This window comes from Pogoniulus pusillus, chromosome 7, assembly GCF_015220805.1.
Source record: "Pogoniulus pusillus isolate bPogPus1 chromosome 7, bPogPus1.pri, whole genome shotgun sequence".
NCBI classification, from domain to species: domain Eukaryota; kingdom Metazoa; phylum Chordata; class Aves; order Piciformes; family Lybiidae; genus Pogoniulus; species Pogoniulus pusillus.
In genome coordinates, this window is record NC_087270.1 from 12,638,412 (window position 1) to 12,658,378 (window position 19,967).

General features: G+C 38.1%; 1 protein-coding gene across 21 annotated transcripts in view; it reads right to left on the bottom strand.

Moving 5' to 3' along the window:
- Positions 1-19,967, bottom strand: part of MYT1L (myelin transcription factor 1 like) — a 322,031-nt gene that overhangs the window by 88,276 nt on the left and 213,788 nt on the right. For 16 of the 21 annotated variants that reach the window (XM_064145914.1, XM_064145912.1, XM_064145913.1 and 13 more), the window contains one exon: positions 8,228-8,601. In XM_064145914.1, coding sequence (XP_064001984.1) covers positions 8,228-8,601 — 374 coding nt within the window. Of the gene's footprint in view, positions 1-7,220; positions 7,265-8,227; positions 8,602-19,967 lie in introns of those variants that run through there. The other 5 variants (XM_064145922.1, XM_064145915.1, XM_064145924.1 and 2 more) reach the window with 2 other exon arrangements.

Genomic DNA, 19,967 nt, shown 5'->3' on the forward strand with positions numbered 1-19,967 from the left:
TTAACCTGATTATTTTTAGGTTCTAGTCTAACTAACTTCAATTTTTGCACACCTAAGTAGCTAAGCTACTTAAGAGCCAACGGCATTTACCTACTCAACATGAACTTTTCCAGTTTGTCTCTTTGTATCTGTTGCTGTGTTATGTGTTATGACTTCAAAACAAATTTCTTAAATGTAACTGCATCAAATCCCTTCCTGAAACTCAGGTAAACCGTGTAAATTATTTCCACACTGCCTATCTTCCCAGTGATGCACAATTTGTAGATTTAAAGCAAAACACCTATTCTCCAAAGGACAATTATTATTTCTTTTATTAATACATTGCTATTACTTGGAGATCCTGCTCTAGCAGGGAAGTTAGACCAGATGATCTTTTGAGGTCTCTTCCAGCCCCTGACATTCTATGTTTTTGTGATTCTAGCTATGTGTTTCTAGACAGCTACTGATTTTGGCTCACTTGTTGTACTTCCTCCACAGCTCAAGTCAAGTTTAATAATCCTAGTTTTCCATATTATAAAATGTTTCAGAGAGTCTATACTTACTTGGATGGATTTTTAAAAGTGATCCACGTCTGTCTAGTTCAAAATTTACCAATGACAAGAATATAAAATTCCATCAGTATGTTATAAAGACACAGTAAATTACATCATGTAAGGAAGTTCTGAAAATGCTAAAATTTTAGGGAGGGGAAAATATAACACTGCAAAAGAACTGTTTAAATGCCCTTCTTTCTTAAAGCCTTTGCATTACTATTTTAAACATTCTGCATAATGAAGATTCTAGGCTGCAGCTTTACCATCTTTGGAACCTCCTGCTGTCCAGGAAGGAATCCTAACAGCATGTTTCACTTGCTTGCTACAGTAATCTCTTGATGATGTCCAAATAATTTCCTCATGCTTTTCTGCATTTTTCCCCCTGCATAAATCCTGTACTTCCTTTCACACCTGTAACATATTCTTCCTGTTTCCACATCAGGAGATCCTCCAGTGACAGAATCAAATTTGTTCATAAACTCATGCTTATCCTTACATGGGTATTACAATATAACCCACTTTGAAAATAATAATCTTATGAATAACAGCAGTTGTTTTTACATCACTTTCAGACTGAACTTCCCATGTGGCATGTTGTACAGAAAGGAACAGTCATATTTCTGTTTCTCTTGGTGATACAACTATACTGACGTTCATTTGTGATTTAAGCCTGGGAGGCATCTAAACTCTAACACTGATCAAACTTCCAAGGCTCTGCGTCTCTGTGTACTAAATCAGATCCAGAAGCTCTCCACCTGTCTGCCACCTATTCCTTGAAGGATTCAAGACACCACCTGTTTTCATACATAAGTTCCCAGAGAAACTTAATGTAATAGATAAGCTCTAATAAGCACCTAAAATAAAAAGGCTTCCCATAAAATGTTGCTTTGACTACATTAAACTGTAGCCGAGGGAAGAACTTCCTGTTTACTTTTTTTCTCTTGCTCATGCTCACCTACCCATCTCTCAGCTAGAATACGCTTAGTAGGTCACTTGTGAAAGAGTTGGAAGAATTACAAGTAAAAGCTCTCCCAGTTTGAACAGACTTATTATCACATCTCCCAGAAAACACCTGCTAATCATCTCAATAAAAGATAGACTGGACACAGGCTCCGCTAGGAAGCAGAAAACACAAGAATGGAGTAAGATCTATGCATTTTCATTCATGCTCTTTGGGTCATGCAAAAACCCCTGTCTTTATTGTACATCATGTAGCACCTGATCCCTGCTCCCAGGACTGACTTTGTAACCTAATATTAAGCAGTCAACTCCTAAGATGGTTATAGTGTCCTTGGAGCATAGGAACCCAGCATGTCCTGCCTTTCCAGACAAATGCCCCCCTTTGGGCTTCTGCAGTTCTAGGATGTAATAAAGCTTCAGCAGAATGCAGAAGAGCATTGCTTGCATAAAGCGGTCTCCAGTCTAGCCTCCAAACTTCGGTGTTAAGAAAGAAGGAAATGTGGTATTGATTCTCCATCACCTCTCGCACTCAATTCAGATATCTGAGTTACAGGCAGGGACAGAATTTCCATTTTATTCTAGTCTGAAACATTCCTTTCACTCCTCCAAATACAGGAGGATCCCTGGCTCCTAGGAAAGGCTCTGTTTTCAGAGGACATCCACAGACTGCTCTTGTTAGATAATAAACAAATTCTAATACAACCATTAGCATACTTTTTACAAGAGGAAGAATAAGAATGTCTATCGTGGATCAAGTAAAACTTATTTTTTAAAATCATTATATTTGTAGCACCAAGAAAGATTCATGCAGAATCCACAGCCACTGTGTAAGCTGCAGCATGGTGTGAACCATGCAGTCTTTGAAGCAGCACTGTGAAAGGTAAAGGAATTCAAGGCGGGAATGTGAACAATTCGGTGTTGCACAACTTCTGAGTATGGTTCCAAAAGTGCCGTATTCCAGGTGTGAGGCTTTCTACAACAGCATGGGTCACTATGTTTGCAAATATGGGTGCAAAGAGCTGCTATATAATTTACTTCAGTCTTTGTTCTTTAAAGCACTGTAACATGCAAGCAACCAGCTTCTCGGCACAGTTGTGCCAAAGCCAGGAGATCATTAGTAATAAACTGATTACAAAGGGACTCAGCAAGAACTGGAATATGGTTCTACAGCTATAGTACTTTTGCTCTGAATTTCTTCTCTAAGCCATCTTACTTCAGAAAGAATTGGTTTTACTATGTGATCTTGCCAGACAACAAGTGAAAGAGGCTAAACCAAGGCTCCACTCAGCATTTCTCTGCAGACAGAGGAATGCAACAGAAAAACAGAAAAGGCAACTTCAAGACAGTGCTGCAATCTGCTCTCCAGCACTGCTGAAATACATGGTTCCTTTCCTGACCTATGGCTCTGCTAAGACTAGAGAAATGTTCAGTCACACATAAGTCCTGAAAGAATTTGACATTATGGGCCCAGAACTGCATGTTCAGCTGACACTGAAGGAAAGGGTTAGTGAACTAAAACCACAAGCAAGGAATCCCATGCCATGCCAAATAGATGCAGAATGAAGCAGCATTAAAATCAGATGTGATGCTGAATGTGTTCCATGTCCTCTAGAGAATTTCTGCTTATATCAACAGAAATTGTATATGGCAAAGAGCTATAACATGTCTCATCAAAGGCGAATAATTTCTTTACACTGCATAAAGCTATAATTGAGTCAGTTGATCTTTAAAGATCAGATATTTCACATTACCATTTAATGCCTTTTGTTTTTAGGGATGGAGTTGAAAATGCAAACCTCTACATCAGAAGGATACTGAAGCACATTGCTAACTTTGAACATGGAAATTAAAGCAAAGTGGGCTACTAACTGCTTAAAGTTACACATAAGTTTCTGGACACAGCCTGGAAGGTTCACTGAACTTGTGAGTTAAACTTTCACTTTTAAGGAAGTCTACAGGGAGAAAAAGTTTGGTACTGCACATGCAACCTCATGTAAATGTAACTATCAACATAAAGTTATTCTGATGTAAGAAAGTTCAGTTTCAGGCCCAACCTCACTTTGAATTATTAAAAAAATAATGTTTAATTAAAGCTCTTAAGATATCCTGTCTATGAGTAGCAAATAGTGGAACACAGTAGGAAGCCAAAGTTTATGAAACTAATACAAAGACATGTTTAAGCAAGCCACCAATCAAACACAAAAACATATCAACTGCAATAAATAGACTTGAACCTTTCCCCAAAGAATTAAAGGTATCCAGAGGGTGTTTACTGGCTACCTGTTTTCCCATCCTACTCCACAACCTTGAAGTTTCTAGCTCTGAACTACCTGTTCCAGTATGAAATATGATGTGAAATTACATAAAGATCTTAACAGCAGAAACCTGCTGTGATCTATGCCTGCATCTTCAATGCAGAAAGAAATTATCAATACAAGTTTGGATGCTGTCTTTTGGCCCAACCACTCCAAGGCTTGACGCACTTCACAACTACACCTGAAAGGCACTTTTAACTTCTTATCCAGAGGAAACTAATGCAATGACCAGAATAAATGTCTCCCATCTGAAAATGTATTATTTTCTGTTCTTCAGGTCATTATTTGTGAGATACTCAAAGCACAGGGTATTTGCTTTTATGAAGGAGGTGAAAAAATACAGCACAAGTGTTTAATCAACAAAGGGTTAAAATCTGCTTCACCTTGTGAAGCTGTCACACTATTTTAGTCTTTTCTGGCCATAGAAAATGCATGGGTTTTTTATGTATAGTGTCCTAAGCTGTGTAATTATGCATTCTGGGCTCAATTTAAAGCTATAATTTTCTTCTTCGAGGTGTTTTCCCTGTGAGGTACATGTGAGTTTAGCTCTCCGCTCTGATTAGTACTGAACACCTACTGTGTTCCCCAAATAGATGGTAACTTTCCCACTAGTTGTTTAAATAAATGAATATGATTAGTGGTCAGTAGGCTGGACAGGTGACCTTGCTATCACAGATTCGTTGTCTTTATTTTCTCAAGGTGCAGAGTGTCTTCACAGCTGGAATACTGTATGCCACCAGGGTTTCCACTGTATGTGGGCTTCTTTCATCTTCAGACTGATGTTTACATCTCCTCTTGCTTAGAGGACATAAGAACTTCAGGAGCAACCTCCTGAGGGGACCAGGAAGATAATGGAGGGCACTAACAAGCTTAGAGCTGATAGATGGATTTCAAATTATAAGGGCCTATGTTTCTGTGTAAATTCATACAAGTGAAGGAAAAAATCCAAACATATTATAAGATAAAAAAAAAAATCTTACAACTTAAAAAAAAACCATGAGAGCAAGTCTATAACTCCACGTCCATGAGCTAGTTTTTATTTATTTTTTAATACTGTGTTGTCTCCTTTGAATATACACTGCTCCTTATGTTTTACAGCTGGTTTTGCAGTGTTTCACCAGAAAAATTGGGTGCTGTACTTGATATACTGTGCATGCCAGCTATCTTGAGCTCAATGGAAAATGCAAGGGAGTGTCTAAAAGATTTATACATCATAATAATTCACCTCTTCAGAAACTGCATTATATTTTGTAGCATCATCTGTGAAATGGATTTGGTCAAAGCATCAAATTTCCTTAGGTCTAGAATCAACCTGACTCCTCCTGTCCCTGGCAGATTATGAAATACCTGGAGTACAAGCCATCTTGAATGCCCTCACAGGGCTAAATGGTGCCTTGGAACCATTGTTCCAGGAGCTACTCCAATGGAAATTTCTTTCTATAATAGAAAAACTGTGAAATAATCTTTCAGACCCAGACACCTGAAGCGGGCTCTTTTCAGAAGAAAGGACTTCAGTCTGCCTTGCAAAACAAATGCACCCTTCAGATTCCAATCCAAAGGTTCTTGTTGGTTGCCACCCATAGAGAATGGGCACTCTGAAAGCAACCTTTCTCTAACTCCCTCCCATTTGTATTGCTATGGAGAGGTCAGGGTATCATCACATGGGTCATTTATCTGTCCTTTCTTTCTGGGAAATAAGGGAAATTGGAAAGATTCATCTTTCCTTAGGGATGGTGCTGAACTTAAAGGCTTCTCAAGTCTGTTCATAAATAGATGCATAGCTATCTGTTCTTCAGAGACTCAGCACACTGAATGGAAATTTAAAGAGGATATGATGGACATTGCTGAGGAATTTTAAACATTAGTTTAGGTTTGGGTTAGTGGGATTTTTTTTTGTTTGTTTGGGGTTCTTCTAACATTGATCCTCATGGTTTTAACTCTTTTATCCACCTAGACTCCTTATAGACATTTTCCAAACTGCTACAATCTATAGCAGAAGTGGCAGAAGCTTTTGTGAAGACTGTGCAGGCATCCTGGTGTGCAGTGGATAATTCTGTATTTTGTTTCCATAGGATTGGAACACTAAGACACATTCAGACTTCCCTGCAAATGTGACTTAAAAGGTGGATGGTGGTTTACTACAGTGTCCACATAGTATTGAACAGCAAGTGACTGAGATAGCGAAATTCAGAGCTGACAGACCTAATCTTCCCATACTGTCAATAGGTAAAGGCAAGTGCCATGTTCAGACCATGTCATTTTAGAACCCCTAACCTGGATTTCACTTTGTTTCCCTGGAAAATCAACAGCCCAAATTCCACCAAAAACTATCTCAAAAAAAAAATCAAACTTATTGATTACTTTCTGAGCTTCACCAAGGGCAAACTGTTATCACCCTCTGTTCCTTGGCATAGACATCAGGAACTCCATACTACCTTCCTCATTAATAACTAAGAACTTTCTTGTAAATCAGCTGTGCTCTACCTGGGATTGATGCATAGTAATTACTGTGTTGATCCTCCAAAGACCATTAAATATTTTTCTTGTAGGATTCTATGATCATTGCTCTCATTGTATGTTTTTTTTTTTCCTTAATAATTAATATTTGATATAGAAGCATCGTTACTGGAATAGAATGGGGTCATAGAAAAAAAAATAACTTATGCAATTTTTAAGGCCATGTAATATACAGAGCAGCTAATATAGGTACCTCTGTGCAATTTTTTGCAGTTCTTAACCACAGCCTACTATATATGGAAGGAAAGTAGTCAAAAAAGCAATGTCAGCCTCTGTAGATTGATTAGGACCACTAACTGCTTGTGTAACTGCATTGGAATAAGTAAACCACTGTGTTTCATAATGACAGGGAAAGTAAACTGAGTATCAAGCCTGCGGGCTTGCCAAAAGCAATTTTCTTGAGCTCTTGAGTTTTGTTTAGGTTTTTTTCCCCTTTTATCATTTTTGATAGTGTAGATTCAAAAATTTTCACAGCTGAAATCATGGCAGCAGTTGCACCATAGCCTAAACAAACCAGTCATCATTATCTCAAAGAACCTACTAGGTATCCTGTGCTTGCCCATCAGGGTATCAGGAGCAGTTGTACATCACCCTATTTTAATACAGCTTCTCTTTCAGATTCTGAAACACGACAATTCCCTGCAAAAGGAAATGGCTTTTCTGTTGCATCAAACACATGCAAATTTTAGGGTTGGCCATGTATGTTCTACTAATTTTACTGGCAAATTTAAGCAACTGAAGAAATGCTACAGATTTAGATACCTGAGAAAATGCCTATATTGACCCAGCTGGCCATCATCTTGTCAAAATGGAAAGAGTATTTCCAAAGTTATCCTATAAGATTCAAGAGCTGACCCTATAGAATGCTGAAACAAAAGTCATACAACTTTCATACCTGGTTCCTAAGAGGAATCCAACTGAGGAGTGCTGAAAGCTTTTCTTATATTTTTATTGGTTAGAAAGGTGAATCTACCCAACCAAAAACGTGTTCCCTGGAAATGGGAACAAAATACTTTTTAGATAGCTCATTAATTTTTGCATGATTCTTTCATTTCACCCCAGTTCATTATGATGCTATCAGCATATGGACTCTTGAGTAAATGGACACTGGTTATATATTTTGAAAATAGTGGTTATATGGAGTCCAATATCCCCAAAAAGGAAAGTGAATAGGTTAATCACATGGCTGCTACATAAACTTGGTTACTACCAGTCACCTGTATGTCTAAATGGCATTTATGCCATGGTATGATAACAAAAAATACATTAATTTTAGAAGGACTTTATGTCAACCTCTCACTCTCTATATTTTTAATAGAATCAACTAAAGTATACAGCATTCAAGTCTCAAAGAACTAAAGTATAACAGTTCATCCTGAATAGTTTCTTGGAGCAGTGGGAAGTATGGGGCAAAGTTTTCAAAGGGAAGAGGTCTGGTTTTGCTTTAAAAAAAAATCTACAAACTTGTGACAGCTTTTAGGTAGGTAACCATTGGCATTTTATAAGCAGATCCAGCAAACACACTTGTAAATGATCAGTACAGGCATTCAGCTGTAGCTGCTGCTTTGCTTGTACCTTTGGGAATTTTCTCCTGATAGCTGCATGCATCAATCCACTACTAGGATTACATCTTGTGCAAGTGTTTTTTAGCACAAACACACCTTGACCCTCGTTTGAAATGTGAGTGCTGGTGTATTAAAAAATATTTGGCAGACAGACTTATTAAAACAAACGTGAAGGGAACGCAGTGGGGTATATTTTCAGTGTGGAGCAGAGAGATTTAACTGCATGACTTCCATTAGCCTTAATGAGAACTGCACAGCTAAATCCTCACACACCACACTAGAAGATTAACCCAGAAAACACACATTGTTTACATTTTACTAATACTCTGATTATTACCACGTTCTTCCTCCTCCTCCTCTTCTTCCTCCTCCTCCTCTTCATCGTCCTCTTCATCCTCTACATCTTCACCTTCCTCTTCATCCTCCTCCTCTTCTTCTTCAATCTCCTCCTCTTCTTCATGATCTACCTCCTCATCATCCTCCTCCTCATCACCTTGCTCCTCATTATCATCAGAATATTCCTCCTCTTCTTCATCCTCTTCCTCTTCTTCCTCTTCCTTTTCATCCATCTCCTCTGTTCCATCAGTTTCATAGCACTCGTCTACCGAAGAGTTATCTGCTTTAACCACAAAGGGTTTTCTTTTGGGAGCTGGTTCTTGGGGTTGTTTATCTTGTGTTTTTCTTTTTTTTGCCAAAGGACAGCCATAAACACTAAGGGGAAAAAAAAAAAAGGTAAATGATTAAATCATCCTACAGATTTCTGTTGGTCAAATCATACAATTCATATTGTATAGTCACATATTCTAATTCTACACTATGAACAGTTGCTGTTTTTAAACTAAAATGCCGCTTAGGCAATAATGTCAGAGGGGAAGGACACTCACAAAACCCTGTGAAATTGCAGACAACAATTATTTGCCTGAAAATGCCACACATGCATGCCAGTAGAACAGCTCCAGGACTGATGAAGACTTGCATTTGCCCTTCTCATTCTTTCCTCTTTTTCATGTTACACTCTTTTCTAAGGCAAATGAATCCAGCAGTCTCATCCCACCTATTAGCTATCAGTATGACATAAGGAATAAAACAATGTTTCATAATTTTATATTATTCAGTAAGATTTTGATGTGTACAATTAAGATGTGTTTCAATGCTTTAATTAAAATATGACCATACTCATAACACTGTTGTCTATTGTCATTATTAGTATAAATTGCTTTAAAATTTTGCGCTGCTGTGCTCCACTGTATGCTACAAGGCTGGATAAATGGGAAGGCAAGCTACACAACATAACCAAAAGAAATAATCTTCATGGCCAGTATTGGAATTCTTCTCACATAAAAAAAAATTAAATCAAACAATAAACAAAATTCTTTGTCAGTGAAGGAAGTTAGACTATACAAAGTTGTCTACCACTTTCTCATCCTTCATTTTAATGCACTGTAACATAAATAGCATTTTGGTTTTCTGCTGTTCTACCAGAGCAGCTACCTGTTTCTCAAAGATCCCATAATCTGTTGAATATGATCACTCTTGTGTAACCCCTATAACCTACTACAAAGAGTGACTGCAAACACAAATTACTTTTTTATAAGTAACTTTGTCTTTAAACTTTTTTATTGTGCGGTCATAAATTCTACTCAGGCTACATTGGTTTTTAGTCTTTATCCACTGATCAAAACGTTTTAGGATACTGAAACTTCTAGCCCTTTTCTGTTTATCCATTCTAACCTCCTCCTTTGCATCATATTTGTATTTCTTTTATCCTGATTACAAACTACTAAGGGTGTTTACTATTTCCCTCTATTCTAATAATGCTTCTACTCACAGACTACCAAAAACCAGAGGTCATATTTAGATTACAGATGCAGTCTTTGTAGTGTTTGCATGGTCTATGGTCTTGATATTGGTCTGATTTAATTGTATCCCAGCACCAATTTATCCCAATTTCATAAATCACTGCTTAGAACAGGATCATAGAATCACAAAATTATGGAATGGTTTGGGTTGGAAGTGACCTTTAAAGATCATCTAGTCCAACTTCTCTGCCATGGGCAGTGACATCTTCAACTAGAGCAGGCTGCTCAGAGCTGCATCTAACCTGATTTTAATTTTTTTCCAGAGAGGGGGCACCTGCCACTTCTCTGGTCAACTTGTTCCCTTATTTCACCACCCTCATCATAAAACATTTTTTCCTTCCTGTTACTTAGGCAACAAAGATTGTGAAGCCTACTCTAGGTGATCTTGTTCTAACAGGAGGATTGGACTAGATGATCTTTTGAGGTCCCTTCCAAACCATAATATTCTGCGATTTTATGATTCTGTGGTTTAAGTGCTTAGCATTTTTTTTAAGGGTCTAACTTAGCCATTGTCCTACCTAGATTTTTAAGCACTTGTTCACAGGAATGCTGACTCAGTCTGCCTGGCATGCAAAAATAAAAGGACCACGCACAGTCACAAAAGATGCTATTTATCATGGAAAACTTGCTAAAGAGGACCTTATCTGCAGAACACAAGCATCTTTCTCTTTCTGTAGGGTCTATAGGTGTCTTTAGAGTCTAATCCAGTACACCTAAATGAAACACCTCCTTTCAATAGCACTGAGTAAATTTGAGGTCCCTCCATCTAGCCAGATTCCAATCCTCCTCGTTTGGGAGTGGGTATGGGGTAGTAGTCCTAACAGGATGCAGCTTCCAGACACTGACATCAAAGCAGAGATCTAATGGTGCAAGCTAGTGGAGCAACAGACCCACATCCCCCAAATCCCAGGACCACACTCCACTCAGCAGACTGGGGAAGGGCACCCTCTTCTAGAGGGTGAGATCCTAAGGAACTGTCTGTGAGAAAGTCAGTCCAATACACATCATGCAAGCAAATGCTAAAACCACTGCTACTATTAAAAGCCTTAAACTGGGGAAAAGAGAAATTCTGATGTTTTCTGTTTGGACCACATTTGTTTCTATCCAAAGATACTTCAATGTAAATCTTTTAAATAAGACAGAAATCCTTGTCCCTAGCTCACCTCTGCTTCTGGCTACCAGTTACTGCTCTGTCCTGCCTCTTGTCTTCCAAGTCCTCCTCTTGGTCAGGACCCAGATGCTTAGAATCAAGAGGAAAGATGGGATCACAGAACCACACAGTCACAGAATAGTGAGGTTGGAAGGGAGCTCTGAAGATCATCTAGTCTGACCCCTATGCTAGAGCAGGATCACCTAGAGTAAATCACCCAGGAACATACCCAGATGGATTTTCCCACATCAGCAGAGTCAGGAGAGAAACAGAAGTTCAACATCCATGAATCTGGACAGTATCTAAAACCTGGGGTAAAAGGGAAGCACTGCTTGTTGTAGTTCTGGATAAACGTGTATTTTAGTGTTTCCCCTGGTGCTATAAGGATTCAGGAGCTGCCTATTTAAACTCTCCATGTGAAACACAGAGAAGGCAGATGAATTTTTCCCTAGAACTGGAATTTTGGAGTGTGTGTAGTGCCCAGGGAAATGGCTAGATAATTAGGGAGGAACTAATTTCATTTAGGTGCCTAACAGAAGTTGCAGCCTGGAAACCAGGTGTGGATCACAGCCTGGGGCTCAGGTAGACTTTAGAAATTTATGTACCAGTTCAATGGGGTTTAAGAAGACAGGATAACATCTACTGAGTTGGATGCGCCTCCCTTTCCTGGTTTCTGTTCCTTTTCTTTGTGTTGCATTATCTTCACTGTAGTTTCTTCAATGACATTATCAATAAATTATAGTTTCTCCAAATCCTGATTATTCTTTACAAAGATGTGGGTAGGCTTATCCCCAGCAATCCCCAGATTTCAGTTCTTCCTCTTATTACAACATTATTAGAAAATTTTAAGAGATACAGGTGACACTTCAGGCAGTTCTGAGCTAAAACCATCAAGACTAAAGTATGCCAGTGGATTCATAATGGTGAACATTTTTGGACACTGTAGGCAGTGAAAGCTCAAATGTTGTCATATTAAAGTGAGAATATTAACCCCATCCTGCCCCAATTTTTGTTCAGTTAAGAGCACTCAATATTAATACTTGCAAAAATGTTCATATAATAATGCCCCTCAAACAGTCTACTTTGGAATTCACAACAGTCTGAGAACTTGAGATGACAGCAGAGAAACAAATGCAACTATTTTGTTTTGATCTGTTGTTTAGGAACCTATGACATTACCAGGGATCCAGACCCCTCTGGAAAATGAGTGGAAATGAAAACCGATTGCAGTTATTTACCTGACAGAAAGCTATGATGCTTTTATAAATCTCATTAAATAACTCTTTGCAACTCAGCTATTCAACTAAAGTTGTGAATTTGACTTTAGTTTTTCACTTTATCTATTATCAGTACCTTTTTCATAGAACTAAAAATGAGGACATATCAGCAACTACCAGAAACACACATCTATATATTTGAAGGGTTGGAGTCCAGCATTAAGGACTTTGGGAATATGCTACTTTTTCTGAGGAAATTAGTTAAGTTGGTTAATTCCAGCTCAGCTTTTGTGAACTTTTTTTTTCCTGATTAGTTCATACAGTTTCTCCATAACTCTGAATCTGGTTCTGCCTGAGCTTGGACTTATACTTTGTAAAGCGTGTATGTATACATATACTTCCTAAATTCTATCTTTGTAAGAGTTTCTATTATAAAACCTTTAGAGTACTGTCTTGCACCAGGTTCCTTCTGCCCTTCAACTATATACTTCATATAGATTGTATATACCTCAGGTGCTATGGACTTCATAGTCTGAGAGAGTTAAGAACATATCCATATCTTTCAGAAACCTCAGAAACATGCCACCAGACCTGAAGCCTACAGCTTAGCCGCCCTATTTTCTTCTTCTTTCTTAACCTGTTCTGCTCTCATCCTTTGATTCATTAATTTTTCAGATTCTGCCTGCAGGACACTTCTCTCTGTTCCTGGAATTTTCCCCATGGTCTCTCTGCTGAGCACGCCAAGGGGAGAGCAGTGCTGGCTTCCAGCAGCCTCTGCCGCTAACTTCCCTGGCTGACCACATATGGCGATGGCAGCGCCTTTCACTGACATCTTGTTCCTTGTATATCTGTGAAATCTGATATTGTTTGTCCTTAAAGCTTCTGCAATTTTCTCTCCTATTCCAATTTTGCCTTTTGTGATCATCCCTTTATTTACTTACTTTTTACACTAGTTTATGCCTGCTTAAAGCAATGACCCCACTGATTTATCTCTCTTGTGCCTTTATCCATTCTTTTATTGCTCACTGTATTTCCCTGGTCAGCTGTCTGCCTCATTTTCCTCTCATGCTTCAGTTCCATTGGTTTTCAGCAGAATATATATTTGGGCTTCCAGAAACACACTTTTGAATATTCCAGGCAGCTTTGCTCTGTGTCCTAGTCATCTGTGGTTTTCAGTATCTGTCATGAATAATTCTGGTGAAAAGAATGTTGTTGAATTTCATAGTAATAAGCTCCAAGAGGACATACAGATATTAATAATTGAAGAAATAATATATGAATTTATACTCCTCAGTCAGAAGATGAGTTACGGTATTTTTTTCAACTCTCACACAATTTTTCTCCATTAAAAACATGCAGTGCTACTCAGTGACATGTAAAGTAGGACCTCTCTTCAGGAAATACAGATTTCTCTCCAATGCTTGAATTTTAAGCATACAAATATAACTAAATACTTCAAAATAAAATATTTTTTATTACTAATTTAATAAAATGTTCAGTGTAATTGGAAAAAATATTTTCAGTAAGGGTGGTGAGACACTGGAACAGGGTGTTCAGGGAAGATTTGGGTGCTCCCTAACTAGATGTGTTCAAGGCCAAGTTGGACAAGGCCTTGAGCAACCTGATCTAGTGGAAATTGTTGCTGCCCATGATGAGGGAGTTTGAACTACATAATCTTAAAGGTCTCTCCCAGACTGAACCATTATATGATTCTATGATTCTAAGCAATAACAATTTAAAGTATCTCTTGGTGTGCATCAAGAAGAGTGTCACCAGCAGGTTGACACCACACCCGGATTACTGTGTCCAGTTTTGGACTTTCCAGTTCAAGGTCAGGGAACTACAATAGGCTATGAAGATGACCAGGGGACTATAGCATTTGTCTTATGAAGAAAGACTCAGGGACCTGAGGCCTTTTAGCCTGGAAAGGAGAAGACTGACGTTGAACCACCTCAATGCTTATAAATACTTCAAGGGTGGGTGTCAGTATGATAGGGCCAATCTTCTTCCAGCAATGTTCAGTGAAAGGACAAGAGGTAACAGGCACAAACTTGAACAGAGAAAGTTCCATCTAAACATGAGGAGGAACTTCTTTACTCTAAGGATAGCAGAGGACTGAAACAGATTTCCCAGAGAGTCACCATCTCTAAAGCCATTCAAAACCTTGCTGGACATCATCCTGTGCAACATGCTCTAGGTGGATGTACTCTGGCAGACGGGCTGGATTAGATGATCCTCAGAGGATCTGTGAAATCAGATTACTGATTAACATTCTCCTCTCCATGATAGTTAGAATCATAGAATCATAGAATCAACCAGGTTGGAAGAGACCTCCAAGATCAGCCAGTCCAACCTATCCACCAGCCCTAGCCAGTCAACCAGACCATGGCACTAAGTGCCTCATCCAGGCTTTTCTTGAAGACCCCCAGGGACGGTGCCTCCACCACCTCTCCAGGCAGCCCATTCCAATGGGAAATCACTCTCTCTGTGAAGAACTTTCTCCTAATATCCAGCCTATACCTACCGTGGCACAACTTGAGACTGTGTCCCCTTGTTCTATTGCTGGTTACCTGGGAGAAGAGGCCACCCCCTACCTGGCTACAAACTTTCTTATGGGAAATTATTTTTGTTGTTTAAGGCACACAGCTCAGGAATCTTACTCCACAAAAATCCTGTGTAACACCTGGAGTACATCAGTTTTGAGCCAAACTTTTCCAGGCTGTGAAAGGTAAAGAACTTTGTGAGTATTCTAATTACTAATCTATAAAAGAAAAAATGGTAACAACAACAACAAGTCAAAGATCAAGAAGGACATAGAGATTTTTAGCTTCTTTTCACAGAGATGGTTAATTTTAGCCCACACAATGGAGCTAGGACACACTGATTTTTGGTGTTTTCAACTAGATGCATCAAAATTCTCTGTCCTAGTATCCTGCCTGGTATCCCAATCTAGTTCAATTTATCTGAATCTGCTTTCCAGAAGCCTGCTGGTGACTGAACTAGAGCCCTGAGCTGGGTATGCTTCTTGCAACCACTGCACTGCCAAACATCCTAGCATCTAAGGCCACTTACAGAATCACTGCCCCTATCTTCTCAGCTGGACACAGGTGCTCATCCAGAGCTAATGCTTTGGAAATATCTGTGTTCCCATCCAAATTTTATGTGCATAAATATTTTTGCAAAAGTGGGCCCAAATTTTACCAGTTTGAACTGCAATTAAAAGTAATAAACACCTTTTTAAAGTGCAACAAATTAATTTCTGCAGTTCTGCTGTATTTCAGACTTTCCCATGAGCTTCTGCTTTTGGTTCAATTAACCAGATTATTATAAATAGGAAGTGCTTTTATGTGTGCAGACTCAAAACACATCATCTTTATTTCACTTATTTCTACTGAATAGAAGTTGGTTGACTTTTCAGATGAGGTACATATATAATAGTATTTCAGCTCAGTGAAAGCTATTAATTTACCTGAACAGGTATAAGCCTGACAGAAGGAGTGGAAGTGAATGAAATGCAGACTATTCTATCCCCTTTTTTCTTTCTGGAGTGTCAAATATTTGTGTACTGCATTATGGAAAAGCAAGGTAAACCACAAAAGCACACAGAAATATGCTATATCTCAAAAGGTAAAGACATTTTCATCACAGAGCTCTCTAAAACAATCTGAAAGGAGGCTGGACTAGGGTGAGACTCAGTCTCCTCTCCCTAGTAACAAGTTATAGATGGAAAATGGCCTCAAGTGGCACCAGCAGAGGTTTAGATTGAATATTAGTCAAGCATTGTAACAGCCTGCCCAGGGACGTGGTGGAGACTGCCCCTGGAGGTGCTTAAAAAAATGTAGACATGACACTTTGTGGTTTATTTGTCATGGTGGTGCTGGGATAAGGGTTGGACTTGATGATTTTAGAGGTCTTTCCAACCTTATTGATTCTATGATTTTAAAAGCCAACTCAATTCTTCTGCACTTTAGTATTTTTAAAGACATGAATAGCCACAAAGTTACTGCAGATCTACTAAAGAAAAATCAATGTCTTTGAAAAACAGCATTACAAAAAGGAGTTAGGAGTAATAAACAACATAAGAATAGAACGAGGTGAGAGAAGAAAATGATGGAGCTCAAAATTTAAGGTGTTTTGTTAGTTTTTTTTGTGTGTGTGTGTGTTTGGTTTTCTATTTGTTTAGAAATACAAACACTGAAATATGTATTTTTAAATAGAATAAAGCAGATTAGTTTTGATGTAGTCAATATAGTAATAGGAATTTAAATCAAAATGAGGACCTTTTAGCTAATTGGAGGTGATTTCTCCATCCCAATTCACTGAGACTACAAACCATATAACTGAACCCTGGGATGAACAGTAGCAAATATATGGCTAATCTGTCCCCTGGATGGCAAGATCACTTCACATACCAGCAAAGTCTCTGCCCTTGGGACATGACAACTGACAGTAAGTTAACCCATTTAAACAATAAGTGTATTTAACTGATTGAACAAGACACAGAATATATTTCTAGATGTACTACAAACAGACAGAGACAATCTCAGACCTGGAGAGCTCATTTAAAGCAAGATGTAAGAAAAGAAGTGTAAAAATTCATAAGTCTAAAACCTAACCAGTACAGGTTAGCAAAGTACATGCCATGCAGTTGTAGATTATTCCAAAGTATTTATATCAATAATATAATATCTGATTTCCCTGTGACTGGGCATGGATGGGGTTCATGTCTCACATACCTCTATATGTCACGTTAAGCTTCCTTTAAAAGTCAGTACAGAGAAGCTGGAGCCTCCTGGGAGGCAATTAATCTCATCTTTCTTAGACACTTTACCTATCTGTCCATTGACAATAATAGAAATTCTACCATGTAGGAATCTGATAAAACGTGAGAGAAATTCAAGTCTTTCTCACATTTTTTCCTTTTTTTTTTTTTTTAATATTGTTTGTCCGTCCCTAACAAAGATGGGGACTTTAAATCCCTAGATATTAAACCCCTGCTTCTTTCCTATCACAACTGCTGTATTAACCTGAAAAAATCTTCTCCCTGTAGCTTAGTCTTTTCAAGACTACCTGCATGATCCAATATCAGCCAAATGCTGTAGATGAACTAATCTTAGGGAGGTAAATACCCAACTTTGTGTTCAAGAGCTGGAAGCCACAATTGATTACGTCTTGTGTAATACAGGGACTGATCAAAGAAACAAGGAGAGTGCAAAGTGCACAGGTTTAATGACTCATATCGATTCATTAGATGAAATGCATATAATCAAGTTTTGCTAAGTGGCTATTGATTCTACATACTTTAATGTTGATTTAGACGTAACACAGCCACCCAAAATGGGAACATGCAAAGCCAGTGACCACTTCTGCACTGCCTCAAGGAGCACTGACTTCTTCAATGGCTCAAAATCATCAAGCCTATGTTTATTCCAAAAACGCTGGGAAAGAAATCCCTGTATTTCTCTACATGCAAACAAGCACAATGTCGGCTACACTGGGCTAAATCAAAACAGTACCTAGAGCTGCCAAGATATGTAGATTTGTGTGCATATTGTGTTTTCAGCCCCAGTGGTAATGATAACTTTGTTTTCAGGTAGAGGCCAGAACAGGTTCCAATGTGTTTAGTTTTTTATGATAACATGATATTATAAATTAGGAAATGTTCATAATCTATCATTTGCCAATTTGGAAGGGTTAAAATATGCTGTGGGAGCATATTTGTATCTATCAGATACAAAACTATATTTTGATATTTGAGCATCAGACATAAGGCAAAATCTTTCTATTCCAAAATTTTAAATGTGATTGCCCTTAAGAAATGCAGAATGCTAAGGCCATGAATACAAAAATCAAGGGAAATAAATTGCTGGAAACCACAGGTGATATATGTAGTTATGCTGTCATTTAACCACAAGGCTAGATACATATTAGCAGAATCAACACTCATAGTCACACACTGAGTAGATCGTGTTCAACAACACCACAGCATGTCAAATCATTGTTCTAGCATGTACTTAATACTGAGTAATAGAGTGCGCTGTCATTTTATCACATCTCTACAATAATGAGGCTATCAGCTACTGAATCCTATCACAAACACTCTTCCATCACCTTTACATAGGGACACAATTGCAGTGGCTCTCAATTTAACTAAGAAAGAATTAAGAAATATAAGATACCAATTTTCTTGTAATTACAGCAATAAGTATCTTATATGATCCAAGAAAAGCTAATGGCAACAGAACACAAACCATAGAAAGGAATACTACTGTGGAGCACCCTTCTGATACAAGACTGTCATCAGCAAACATCTGGAATTATAGAAAGAAACCGACAAAACCAAAGTGATACAAGCTGCAACCACTTCAGTGCTTATGTACTGGATTCTCACCTCCAGCACAAGCTACAAGATACTGTTCCTTGTCTTGCATGGTTGGTTGGGAGTCATTCAAGTGTGAAATATTCTAAATTCTGGTTGCTAGAGGACTGAGATGCATAGATCTTCCTATTCTAAAAATTAAAAAAAAAAAAAAGGCAAAAAGATTGTGCCTATCCACAACACACACAAAAAAATATGATTATTCTAAACAGAATAGAAATTACAACAGTCTCTCTACCTTATTGCATTATGATGAAGCTAGAATTGGTCTCCTGGTAAAAATGAAAACCATTATTAATATGCATTTAGCAAACAATATTATGAAGGAACTGAAAGTTTATACTCCATATTCATTTTTAAGAGTAGTTTCTTTTTAGCCTTTGCCCACAAAAGGTTATAATAAATACCTGCTCTACTTAAAGAGGACTTCTAAAATACCTTTATCATGATACCTTCCTAAGCCTAATTTAATAGGACAGCATTTTTATGCTGGTGGTTGTGTCTGCCAGTTTACCCCTGCATACGAAGTAGTACGCACAAATTTATAACCAAGTCTTTGTGTTCTCTGCTTTAGATGGACACAGCTACATCAGTACCATGAAATTTTCTACTGTGATTAGTTGAAATAAGTTCCAGTCAGAGATACATCAGGGAAAGTTTGGGTCCTAGACCATACGATTCTCCTTCCTTAACTTTTGCTCACTGTGGTAGTAATGGGGGCATATCTTTCAAGAGACACAAATATCATTGTGTGCATTTTTCCATTCCATGCAAGTACAAGGTAGGTATTGTGGATCATTATTCCCTCCTCTAAGAAAATGCTGCTGTACAAGTCCTGCTCCCTGCCATGACATACACCCTGAAAGGCAAGCATTTCCTCATTCTACCAAAAAAGTCTCCTTCTGCAGCACACAGAAGTTGCTTTGTTGCCTCTGTGTATATATATGTGCATGTGTGTGTATATATAAATGTGTGTGTGTATATATATATATATAAAATTGGTCTTGCAGATAGTATTTCCACTAAGACACATATCAAAAAGAAATTGGTTCAAGCCGATAGCAGACTCAAAGGACAAAACTCTATCTCTTATGTTCAGTTCATTTTTTTACACCTTTCTTTTCTTCATGGTTGGAAGAATTAGAAATACTTCGGTCTTAAAAATGAAAACTTATCTACTGGCTTAATTACACAACTCCAAACACCAAATGCCTAGATGTGGACTTAAATGGCTTGGCCTTACTTTGGTATTCTTTGACACATTTGATGAAAGGAAGGATGTCTGTTCAGGCAAAAACTAAAGTCACAACACAAACTTAACTGAATTCCATCACACTCTAGTCCAGAATAGTGAGGCCTCAATTTGACTCATATCATGATAACAAAAATAAATAAATAAATAAAATACTATGGCATATAATGTTCCTTTTATAGATGACAGTGAGTTCCACTAGACTGTACAAGAATCTCTG